The sequence below is a fragment of the Pagrus major genome, chromosome 6 (genome assembly GCF_040436345.1).
Source record: "Pagrus major chromosome 6, Pma_NU_1.0".
In the NCBI taxonomy this organism is placed as follows: domain Eukaryota; kingdom Metazoa; phylum Chordata; class Actinopteri; order Spariformes; family Sparidae; genus Pagrus; species Pagrus major.
In genome coordinates, this window is record NC_133220.1 from 19,588,879 (window position 1) to 19,601,970 (window position 13,092).

Below are 13,092 nucleotides of genomic sequence, written 5' to 3' on the forward strand. Positions count from 1 at the left end.
GATTTGGACAACGGAGGAGATTTTTCTACACGACGCACTCTCAGCAGGAAGTGCCTGACTCACACAGACTAAAAACAAGACAAGAGATGAAACAAGTTTCAATTAAAGTTTATAGCCACACAAGCAGCCCTGCAAGATGGTAATGCTCCGTACACACAGAGTGATGGATGGATTTTTTTAGAAGTGTAAGCATGCTATCTTAATATTCAACTCAAGTCCAGCTGAATCTGACTGTTGGGCAAGACGATATTTTGGCGGCAAAGAGCTATCAACTGCAAAAGTAGCTCAGTTAGTCTGTTTTAATGACCACGAGGCTAGCAGAAGGTTACCTAACCTAAGTAGCTCAATGGATTGTTAGCAGTCTTATATGCAATATAAGTTATCTTACTAACCTGATAATGTTTAGCATGTTAGCATGCTATCCTGGCATTCATCTCAAGTATATCTGAGACTGACTGGAATTATTATATATTATAATATATATTATATGCAATATAACATTTTCAAGTTAGTATGTTTTTATACAATTAGCATGTTAGCAGGCTTTCTTAGCATTCATCTCAAGTGCAGCTGCAGCTATTGAACAAGAGGAATGTTTGCCCTGCAGGTTATGCCAAATGCTAATGTTTTGCATGTAATTTTCTGGAAGTTAGTATGTTTTTATACAATTGGCATGTTAGCATGCTATCTTAGCATTCATCTCAAGTATAACTGAGGCTGACTCAATTATTTTGTGAATTAAAGTGTTGGACAGGAGGACATTTTGACCTGCAGGTGGTGCCACATGATAAGTCAGGGGATTCATGGGAAATGATCTGTGTCAATGCAGGTGGTGCTAGTGTGGCTATAAAACAAGTAGACCAGTAAAGCTAAAGTGGAGACGGGAGTGGACGTATCCTAACACCAGGTGCAGCTAGAGGAACACACAGCTCTCGTGAACACAACAGAGAACCAGCTGTGGCCCACATAACACCACACTTCACATCACACATCACCTCCACCTCCCAGCAGCATTTTCACATCCCACAACTAGAATTAGCTACACAAACTACAAAATAGATAAGTCTTTAAATATACAATTTAAATAAGCTTCACACAAGATGAAAATATACAGTATATATATATACTGGTCACTTTTAAAAGATAAATCTTTGTTGTTCATCACACCTACACACACTGCAAATATACAGGAATATAAATATAGTCCATTTAATCCTTAACACCATGGCTTTGAATATTGTGATAAAAAAATAAATAAACGTATCCTCTTCCATGTGAAAGGAACTTGAATGTGCTCAGTTTGAACTTGTAGACACTTTTGCACAACTACTCATAATCAGTGTGTACAAAAATGAAACATGTCCGTCTTAACTTTACCCGTTCAGACTGTCTGCTGGTTTCACAGCAGTTGAGCCAGGAGTCAAAGATCTGCATCACAAAGGAAACGTGGTGTGATGTTACTGTCTGTGTAAATAACACTCAGAGGTCTATTATTCCACACAGAAACAGTGTGCATGTGTGGGTTTGATCATGTGTGCATTTATGTTTTTGTTTGTGCATGAAGGAGTTCAAGACATACAAAAGTTCATATTATTCCACCATTTGGATTTTTGTTTCTTAAATTCCTAAATCTTTTGGTCCAAAGCTGATTCTTTTATTTCATGTTCAGTGTTTTTTTTTGGTCCATAGTGAACATTGTGCGTTCTGGTTTGTGCTCCGATATTGCTTAATCATTGTGTGTGACGGCAGCGATTAATTCCACACGTGCATAAATGTTCAAAACACCACCTGAACACTTAAAGTTAGTAATTCACTTGTGCACAACAGTTGCGTAAAATCGGTTTTGTGCTTTTGTAGGAGGAAAGTCCAAATTGCATCGAGCAAGGAACAGAGATTTTTTTCAAATTCACATGAACAAGCTGTGCTTTCTGTTACTGAAGACTTAAAGGTTCACAAGAGCTGAAAACTGTCCTTTGTTTATCTTCCTCTGTGGGCGGCTACATGTAAAATGTTGCACTCATTGCACTTTTCACATGTGCAGCCCTGTAACGCATCAGATAGAAACACTGAAAAAATCCATCCTCTAGTCTGAGTCCTACCTCTCTTGCTGCACTAAAACTCAAGAATTAAAACAAACTCTTTGTAGTTCACCTTCAACATAATGTCCTTTCAAGTGTTTTGTTGTCTATGTTTTACTCTTTGGCGGAGAAACTGAAATGAGTGATTTCCGCAAGTTATAACGCATGTGAAATGGTTGACTGGGTTTAGAACAAAAATTATGTTATCCTACTGCATATCACGATCCTGTACACTGCTGTTTACAGAATGAGGGAGAACAATACTGACTACACACAAAACACAGCAGAGAACGGGGGATGGAAGAGAATGAAACATACAGTAAATGGACATGTTTAGAGCAGCCGTAAGCATAGTTTACAATACACAGAGCTTTGTGTTTTCCTGTTTCAGGGCATTAGAAGTGCATGTCAGACATACTGTATGTACTCACTGAAATCACTGCTTTAGATCTAATCGTTAAAGGAGACATATTACGCTTATTTTCAGGTTCATAATTTTATTTCTGGGCACTACTGGAATTGGGTTACATGCTTAATGTTCAAAGAACACATTGGTCTTCTCTTACTGTCCAGTGCTGCAGGACGCTCTGTTTTAGCTCCTGTCTCTTTAAGGCCCCTCCTCCTGAATACCCAGTCTGCTCTGATTGGTCAGAGCACACACACCTGACCCAGCACCCCTAACAACAACAGAGCAGCTGTGCTAAACTAATTCTTACGTGCCAAACTAGCCGCTAGGCTCAAAGTATGCCACCGTGTGACACAGTGATATAGTGTGATGTCACAAAGTCACAGAATTAAAGGGCGGGACTACTGACGAGGCGTTTCAGGAGCAGTGTTTTCTGTGGGAGAGAGGAGCTTCTGTCGGTGTGGACTTTTTAGCTTTCAAGGTCTTTTACGTGCACAAGAACTTTTAGAAATCACTGAAGGAAAGGAAAAAACATAATATGTCTCCTGTAAAGATCTTGTTTTTGTTCGACTGTATGGCTTTGACACACAGTACCACTTTGGAGGGCAGTGACGAAAAAACACTGACAGGCTTTAAATCTCAACTTGATTAAACTCACATTCATCTTGGCTCTCTGTGCCAGTGTACTGAGTGAAAACCTGTTCACTCAGCAGGACCCTCACTGGCTCCTCTACATTCATACTTTCAGCTCCTCTGCACTGTGCAGCAGACGGGGATGTGCATTCAGCTGTGTGCGTGTGGTGGGAGGGATGTGTGTCTGCTGAGGATCCTTATGCTAAGGCAAAGAAAACTTCATCTTAAACCCTGTGATGGTAAATACAGAACAGATTACAGATGTACAGTGTATCACTGTTGATCTCACCCTGATTTCAGTGTTGAGCTTTTTATTCCTGCTGCAGATGGTTCCTTGGTGTTATTTTGTGAAGCGTGGGCGGCTACATACAGTTTTGTGGTGTTAGTCGGACAGTGGTAGGGAGTCTCTGCGCTGCAGTGACCCCCGGCGCAGACTTTATGGCTGAAAGGTAAACGGTGCTACAGGACTGGGTGTCAGAGAGGTGTTTGGACAGCAGTCAAGAGTCAGACTCTGGTGTGACAGGTGTGGTCGGCATGGTAGGTGTAGTCGGTGTTGTAGGGCTGATGGCAGCGTTCTGGTAGCCCGTACCGTAGCAGCTGTTTGGAGACAGGGAGTTGGGGTCCAGAGGTTTGTTCGTTCCTGGAGTCAGGTAGGCTTTGCGTGCCGGCCCCGATGACGGCGCATCGCCGGGCTTGGCGCCGAGGATGGATCTGGCCTCGTCCTGCTCCTCCAGATTAGAGATGTCCTTCATCATGGTTTTACGGTAGGAGACAGACAGCTTGTTGGAGCCGTCTGACATCAGGTTGAAGCGACGGGCGATGAAGACGATGGGCAGAGGAAGCATGGCCACTACAATGAGAGCGAAGCACATGGCCAGAGCCCAGGGAGGGTAACTCTGGAAGCGTTCCTGAGCCTGTAGACACACACAGGGTTTAGTGATTGTATGTAATTTAAAAACAAAATCAAAAGAAAAAGGTTTCTCTAATTGTAGAGGTCCAAAACAATGACATTTTTTGGCTTCAAGCAGGCTAAAAACTGAACTGTGCAATGAATCACGCATATGAAGTTTGTCTAAAAGATTATTTTTCAACTCAAGAAAGTCGCAGTTTGTCATAAAACTAATGAAAATATGTAATTAGAAAGACTACACACTCAACAGTTGCATAAGTGATGTCATCTCACCGAAACCCATAACAGAAACCTTGTAGAGCTGGTCACGTATATTAGCTAGCTCACTAAACTGACTAACTCTCCTTTCACATGAGACTTACAGTGATTTAAGACAACCTGGAGTGAAGACAGCTGAAAACACACACACACACAGGCACAAACACACAGACTGACCAGCTCTTCGACCCAGGCGTTGTATCCTGGTGGGCTGATGGCCATCTCTATGACAGTGGCTGAGATGAGCACAATGAGACACAGAGGGGAGACGTACTTCCACAGGTAGAAATAAATCATGCATGGTCGGAAGCCCAACATGTCCTCCAGATCCTGCATGAACCTGACGAAGCCAGAACAACAAAAGTACAGTCATGACCATGTGTCTTTATATCATTTTTCACTTATTTAACACTCCTAGACCGACACACAGTTGTACCTTTTTGTGCCGTAAATCCAAGCGACAGACAGATTTTCCAGGATGACCACGACAGTGAGAGGCAGTCCGGCAGAGTAATCATCAAACATGGTGACAAAGTAATTTCCTGAGCGCTGTACGAACAACAGTCCACAGAGGAAGGCCACGATGCAACAACACACTGAAACAAACCCGGAGAAGATGAAGAATTAGCGCTCATTCAGAGTAAAAGATGAAGAATGGACAAGATTCTGGTCTGATAGATGAGAAAATTGGAAAATAAAATGGTTTTATTGTTGGTAAGTTGTTTTGTTTCCTGCAAGTGTTTTGTATTCAGTGCACTCGGAGCAATAATACAGCTCCTAATGCAGCCCGTTCCCTGTAGTGTTTTAACGCTGTGCTGAATAAGGGGTTTCAACTATTAGCATAATAGGGCGCCAGTGTGGAGGTTTACCTGTGAAAAGCTCCTTCTGGACCTTGTAGGTGTCGAGGACAGGTGTGGTGATGCCAGTCATGGTGCCGATCATGCTGCCCAGTCCGAGATTGATGAGCATGAAGAAGAACATGACCGACCAGAACGGAGACGCCGGGAAATGGGTCATGGCTTCTGTGAAGGCGATGAAGGCCAAGCCTGTGCCCTGGACCGCCTGCAGAGAGACGGCAGAGGAGCGAAATCAGGTGAGAACATGCTATGGATCCGTGTGTAGGAGGACTGTGATGTAGACTCACCTTGTTGAGCTCGTCCTCCAGGACACAAGGCTCCAGACCCAGCTGGGCGAAGCTGCCCTCTTTCACTGTCTTGATGACGCCGTACATCTCAGCGTAGTCTGAGGTGCTGAGATGGGAGAAGTTCACATGTGGAGGGATCAGGTCGTGACTCAGGACGTTGGAGTTGAGGTATCCCAGGATCTTCTCTGCATTCCTACCAAAATAAAAGGACAAAATCATGAACTTTATTGGTCAAGTGTGTTGACATAAGGAATGTAATCGTGGTGGCTCTCAACAGATGCTTTAAATAACGCTCTTTCATAAACTGTCATTCACACAAAGATTATAAAGACAAGTCATTCATGTATAAGTATAAAATTGAAGGTGGTGTTTTGATATTTCGCATAAAGACTTTGTGGCCAGCAGAGGGTTTGTTTTTACAGATGTGAACTTACTCGACGACACACTTCTCATTCATGAGGTTGGCCTTGAAGCCCAGCACAGCGAAGACCACCAGTGTGGCCAGAATAGAAGTGAGGAAGTTGATGACAGAGACGAGCACGGCGTCAAAGTGACAGTTGTTGTCGATCTTATTGTAGCTGGAGAACGCTATGACCCCTCCGAACCCCAGACCCAGGGCGAAGAAGACCTGGGTGGCTGCCTCCCTCCACACCTGGGGCTCCAGCATCTTCTCCAACTGTGACAGGCAGAGACAGAAAGTCAGTATTTTTAGCCAACATGGTCAACGATTCAACACACAAGGAAGAAGCAGCTCTGCCATTCTCACCTTTGGGGTGAACATGTGAGCGATACCATCCACTGATCCCTTCAGCATTAAACCCCTGATCAGGAAACAGAACAGCACCACATAGGGGAAAAGAGAGCTGAAGTACATCACCTGTGACAGAAGAAGAGAGAAAACATACAGTCAGGAAAGAGAAACACGTCATATTTTTCTCTCATCATGCCATCCATCCTCTCTGTTACCTTCCCAGAGGAGGCGATTCCTCTGATGACGGCGAGGCAGACGATGATCCAGGCCACCAGCAGAGACAGAGTCATCTTGATGTTGAGGCCGCCGCTCTCTGCGATGGTGCTGGTCGTGTTGAGAGTCTGACGGTACCAGAAATACGTTGTGGCCGAGCTTTTGTCACACTCCGGCTCCACAACTGAAGAGAAATGGGTGTGAAGATGCAGCAGTGAGGCTCAGGTGTCGCAGAGAGGGCAGAAATATAATGAGATTGAGGATGTTTGCTCAGGGTCAACATCTCAATTCTCATCTGGTTTACACCTATCAGACATAAGGGGAGCTCAACAAGGTCGTCTGTGTGCTTAGTATGCCGAGCGTGAACCTCCAATTCATAACGCCTGAGATTTTTACAGTGCACATGCAGTATATCCTCTGGTTACCTCTGAGAGATGATATATACTGTGTGTGGCTGAGTTTAGAGTCGGCAGTGTAAGCTCTTTATAGATGTAACACAATCTAAATCTGATGATTTCAATACGCCCTCTGCTAAATTAATTGCTAAATTAAATTAATTGATTATTTACTGTCTGGTTCCCTTGTGATGCATTGTGTGTCACTGTGGGTGCAGGTGTATAAGAAGCACACACACACACACACACACACACACACACACACACACACACACACACACACACACACACACACACTTCTGTTGCTGCTGTCCTTCAGCGTCAGCGTCCTTCAGTCTGAATCTCTGCTCCTCGTCTGTCTGCCAGCAGTCTCGGCAGGGCTGAGTCATACACATGCTGAGTGTTTCTTGGCTGCCCTGGGGTTATGTTATTATCACTCCTAATCAAACTCCAGAGGGTTTTAATCTGGGTTATGTCGTGACAGAAAGTTGTAAGCGAGTTAACACAATTTGTCTGATCTGCTTACTGCAGGTGTGTCGATAGAGGAGGAAGCTGCACGGCTTCATGCAAGGCGAGTTTAATCCTATAGCTTGTAGCCTGGTGGCCCGTTGAGGAATAACTCTGGGGTCCATATACAAACATATACAGAGACTGACTATAACAAGGACACAAATGGATTTTGTGGCAAACATGATCCTGAAAATGTACGCACTCCTGATATTAAATGAAAGCATCTATCTACTGTGGAAGCTTTGAAGCCAGTTTTCGTAGTGGCTGTAGCCTTTAAGTCTTGTGTTGTATTTTTGTGTTTTATTTAATATCATTTTACTCTTTGATTGATTTCTCTCTTCATTGTGTCTTTAAATTTTGTTCTGAAGTATTTATCTGCTCCATGTAAAGCAATGACTGTAAATCGCCTCTGTATTCGAAAGATGCTACAACGGTATTTAAATAACTTTCCTTGTCTGTTGGTTAACATTAAATGTCACTCACTGGCAAGTGTCCCATTCCTTCTGATCGGGCATTCGCTCCATGGCAGAGGATACTGAAAGGACTGGAAGAAATAGAAGATGCTCCAGCCGATGATCACATTATAGTAGAGACCCACAAAGCCACACACCTAGACAGACAGACAGACAGATGGTTAACTATTGTTTATTTGTTTATAGACATTTCACAGTATTCCCTCTTCTATGTGATGTAAACAACCAGCATACATCACAGTAAAGAAATCAAAACTATAAGGTGTCATGTTTTATACACCTCCTCTACATTGTATAATGAGATCTGCACAGAGTGAGGAAACTATGCAAATGAGGCAGCGTGCTTTCTGCATGTCCCGCGTTGCTGTCAGTCTTCTGAGCAGTCGTGCCAGCCAGGACATTCACAAGCTAAATAAGGTTGAGGAAAGCATGAATAATTAAAGCGCTCTCTTTTCAACACTGATCTTCTACGAGATATTTATAGCTGCTTCTGCGCCAGCCGTGCAACTGGAAAGAAAGGCTACCTTTCACTCTGAAACACGTCGATACCTCCCATAAACCCAAGAGACGCTGAGGCAGAGATAAGGCTGTTGTGGTGACTCCAGATGTTCCTGTAACTTTATCCTGCCCACTGCCATATTGATTTCATGTTTCCATAAACATGCATAATATATATATATATATATATATATATATATAGAGAGAGAGATAGATAGATAGATAGATAGATAGATAGATAGATAGATAGATAGATTTACAGTCAATCAATTAAATAAGATAAAAACCTGTGATTTCCCTTCTTACCATCAGACTGGACATTCCTATCCCGCCCAGGCTGGGACAGACGTAGTTCCAGACCCCGATGCTCCCACGTCGGATCTTCTGACCCACTGCCAGCTCCAAGAAGAAAAGCGGGATGCCGATGATGAGGAGAAGGATGAAGTAGGGAACCAGATAGGCGCCTGGAAAACAGGGAGGCTGTCAGTTTTTGTAGGCCTCCTTTAAATCTTGCATGTTGTGTTTTTAAAGGACAGGTGTATTAGGTTGCATCCAGGGTCGGGAGGGTTACTTTAAAAATATATTCCTGACTAATTACCTGTTAATAAATGTAGTCAGTAACGTAATCCAAGTATCACAATATTAAAGTAATGTAACTTGATTACTTTTCTGTACTTTTGGATTACTTCAATACCAAACACGTGCCGATAAAGACTAGAGAAAATAAATAGCAGTAAGACGTCTCTTATTTAATCTTAATAACTTGTGAATGCAGTTTCACATCAGACTGATGTTGTTGTTGTTGTGAGACTGTTGTCACGTGTGCACATGTGCATGGTTACGGATGAGTATATCATTCTTTATTTTAAAATTTGAATCCTGTTAGTCATCCCCTCTTTTACTGAATGTATCTGTAATCTCTACACCTTTTTTTTCTGTACCTTTACCAGAATACAGTTCCTTTGTTTGTATCCTGATTACATAATCCTGTTACATATATTTTGTTACTCTCCATGCTTGGTTGAATCGCACAGTATGTAATTAAAGCCACAGTTTGTAATTTCAAAGACATTAATAGTGCAGGATCGAGCGAGTTGTTGTCTTCATTGTTAAACAACCACCACTGGGACTATGTGAGAAATTTCAACAGATGCTAATGTTTGACAGGTTTATTCATGTTCTATTTAGTTCACCAACTTCCTTCCTCACTCTCTGACGTATCATCTCACGTTTTCCTTAAACTTACAGTAACAGGCGAACAAATGAAACAAACTGTTATGTTGAATAAAATTGTGGATTTTCACTGAGTTTGAACCAACTAGGGATCAACAGCTACGCTTTTTTAGTGTGTTGGTAATTTCTAGTAACTAGACAAAACTTTTCCTGTTCATGTGTCTTTTAAAACCTGCAAGCTTTGAACAATAATTCAGCAATTTCTCATCAGTTTAAAGCAACATTATGTAGAAATTGGTGCAGAGTGCAACACCACCGTCGTAAAATACAAATCCCAGGTCTGTTACACTTTGTCAGACATAATGTAGGTGCTGACTACAAACAGAACTCATTACGTCATAACAATGTTATGAGTTGTAAACTTGTATGTTGAAGTAAATGTATGTACCGCTGTGATCCTACCCTCTCACTGAAGTTACATTGTGCAGAAACAAGTGATGGGGGGGCTGAGTGGCTGAGACAGAGACACTATTCATCCTATTACAGGACACTATACCATCAACATGATTTGAAGCTGTTATTTTAAGGTCAAAAAGTTACATAATGTTGCTTTAACTTGCAATATAAGATATGGTGATTCACTGAGATATTCATCCTCCTGCACCCTGCTCCTCTCTTATATATCACCCTCGCCTCCACTCATGAATATTCTTTGAAATTTCGTTCTCATTTTGATGGAAGTCTAAATTTGTCCCTTTGCAGCTTTAATCCAGAGACGCGTAATCAGGATGCAACTGTGTTTTAGGTGCAAAGGGTGAGTCATCATCCGGGACTTATAGCAGGAAAACATGCACTAGCCTACTATTAATACTTCAAAAGTAGGAATTACATACAGTGGCAAACACACGTTTGATAGAGGGAGGAGTAATGAGGCGGAGAGAAGAGAGGAGGCGAAAGGCTAAATCAAGATGGCTGAAATAGAGAGGATAGTGAGGTTAAATGTAGTGAGAAGTGTTGGGGCTTTGCCAGGATCGTCAGATCAACCACTAAATCACAGGTTATTTAAACTGGAGCCTGATAGATGTGAAATACGACGGATAATGGAGGGAGAGAAATGAGGGAAGAAGTGACGAGGAGGGGAGAGAAGCCCACACAGCGATAAATCCCAAACAACACTGGCCTTTAATGTGTCTATAATTGGCCGCTTGACAGAAAATTACGTTGTGAAAAATGGCCACTCGCCAGGTCACATAGCCTGACAGGTCTGGGAGCCTAGTGTCAATAAATCATCTGTAAAGGCAGTAAATCCTGCCTATATGCAGTAAATCAGACACGGGCAGTAAAGCAGCAAACACACAAACATTTAAGGAGTCGGATCGACGTAAGCAGAAGCACGTCAATCAATCCATGATGCCGAGGTGTTTCTCTCCTATAGTGAACACAGGTTTACACTATGTATGCCTCCGATTACATGCACCAAAATAAATGCTCGTCACTATACAGTTACAGTCAGGATTTTTTATCGAGTTCTTCTCTGTGTACCAGAGTAGCAGTTCAGCCCGGCCCGCTCTGCCGGCAGTAGTAATCAATAGTGCAGCTATATTTAGACTTGGCTGTTTTCTGCACATTTACAGCTGCTCTCTTGGCACATCTGCACTGAAAGGAAATCACAAGTAGTTTGTGATGGTTGGAGGTTATTAAGCTGCTAAAAGTGAAAGACTGGCAGTCAAATAAGAAGCTGAACAGATGTTGACTTCATATATGAGCAATCATGTAACTAAAAGATTTCAACAGCAAATCACTGGTGTCAAACAGAGCTGAGACATAGTGTGAGAATCATCTTGATGTTATGTGTAATGAATATTTTTTTCCATATTTATACATAACATATGGAAAAACACAAAACTGATGCATGAGACAAGTATGAGAACTTTTGAATTGATCTATATGTTTTATTTGAGGTTTTATGTTATTTTAATCTACATGCATCAGAAATGTTGTCACTGTAATCTGTATATTCTCTGATTTTACATGCAACATCTATTGCACGTCCCTCCTCTGTGGCTCTTCCTGAGGTTTCTCTCATTTTTCCCCATTAAAAGGGTTTTCTTTTTGGAGGGTTTCCTCACTCGAACCAAGGATCTAAAGACACAGGACGTCATGAACTGTACAACTGTAAATCCTCCTGAGGCAATGTGATTTGTCACTTTGGGAGATATAAATAAATTGTATGAATAATGAATTTGGATAACAGAAAAAAAAACAAACTTGTAACTTGAAAGTTGATATAGGACAAATTGAATAAACTCTAACACATCATTCTGTAGCTTTTGTGCTTCTTGATACAAAAACAAAACTCAAACAGCTCTCCTTTCCCATGACTAATGTAAAAGACCTGTGTGATATAACATCATTCAGTCTGATTTAATGTTCTTGAACACCAAACACAATCATTCTTGATCACTTTATCAAACAAACCCGGATGGATGTGAAAATCTGCACCAAATCTCATGACAATCCAACTTTTGTTGACATATTTCAGTACGGACAAGAAGTGGTGGTCAAAGGATAAAGTTGTGTCAGATTACACTTCTTGTTAGTCTATTCTTTGCTGTTTTCTGACAATCATGAAGAGCTGAAAAATGTTGTTTTCTGTATTGATGTGATTTTATATGTGGAAAATCGGAGCCATTACACAAACTTAAGCTTGCTATGTGGAGATCTTTTATGTGATTATACAATCTTTTAAATATTCAGATGTTATTCGTGTTTATTAGTAAAGCTTTCAGGCCCCCCAGTGTCCCTCAGTGTCATTAAATCTGCCATCTTGCCTTTTTTTATCCACCATCACAAGGGTCATGGTAATATCCTAACGCTGTGGGCTTTAAATTCAGCTGAAGTCTGTGATTTCAACAACATCTGAAGGAACTCTGTATTAAATGTTGTTTGTCGAGCACAGTGACAGTAATGTAATCAGTCCCTTTGTGCCACTGACTCACCTCCTCCATTCTTCTGGCACAGGTAAGGGAAGCGCCACACGTTCCCCAGGCCCACAGAGAAGCCCACCTGGGCCAGGATGTACTGCAGTTTGCTGTTCCAGGCGGGGCGTCCGTCATTTTCGGGCACCTCTAGCTGCGGGACTTTCTTCCCGGCGGCCCCTCCGACGTTCAGGGCGCTGCTCTTGTAGTCGAGCGGCTCCTCGTGTGCGAGCAGGTCGGCCACCGACTCCGTGACGTGCTCATGGCTCTGCTCGCGCTGCGTCACCTTGCTGTTCTTAGGCATCGGGGTGGGGAAGGGGGTGGGGGTGGAGAGAGAAAGAGATAGGGGGACGGAGACTGGTGCGAACAGGAGGAAGTGATACAGGCAGAGAGTGGAGAAGAGATGGATGGATGTGGCTGTGAGGGAGGTGCTGGAGAGTGATTTCAGGTCAGGGGCTCAGTCCTGCATCAGAGAAACAGAAAGGTCACATAGTAAATGTGTGTTTCAAGGACATCATCTAAACATTATTGGAGAAAAATTACATAAATAAAAGAAGGTTTCACAGGGATCATATGATGTACAGTCATTTTAAGCTTCCTTTTACAGGCTGTGATGCTTAAATAAGACTTCACACAGATGCTGACACAATTATTCCTCCATTTAGTGCTTGG

At 42.3% G+C, this 13,092-nt stretch overlaps 1 protein-coding gene across 1 annotated transcript; it reads right to left on the reverse strand.

Moving 5' to 3' along the window:
• Positions 1–3,614: 3,614 nt before the first annotated feature.
• LOC140998279 (sodium-dependent neutral amino acid transporter SLC6A17-like) lies at positions 3,615–12,724 on the reverse strand. Its single transcript, XM_073468509.1, has 11 exons — positions 12,442–12,724; positions 8,576–8,733; positions 7,782–7,908; positions 6,396–6,577; positions 6,196–6,306; positions 5,864–6,105; positions 5,430–5,622; positions 5,155–5,347; positions 4,722–4,881; positions 4,463–4,625; positions 3,615–4,031 (listed from the first exon to the last, which is right to left on the reverse strand). The coding sequence occupies exons 1-11, from the start codon at positions 12,722–12,724 to the stop codon at positions 3,615–3,617; spliced, it is 2,229 nt and encodes a 742-aa protein (XP_073324610.1).
• Positions 12,725–13,092: the final 368 nt, after the last annotated feature.

Coding starts and splice junctions, on each gene's coding strand:
- LOC140998279 (XM_073468509.1), bottom strand. CDS start 12,724: ATGCCTAAGAACAGCAAGGTGACGCAGCGCGAGCAGAGCCATGAGCAC. Junction 6,578..7,781: donor AAGGAATGGGACACTTGCCA/GTGAGTGACATT, acceptor ATTTCTCTTCAG/TTGTGGAGCCGGAGTGTGAC. Junction 5,623..5,863: donor AATGAGAAGTGTGTCGTCGA/GTAAGTTCACAT, acceptor TTATTTTGGTAG/GAATGCAGAGAAGATCCTGG.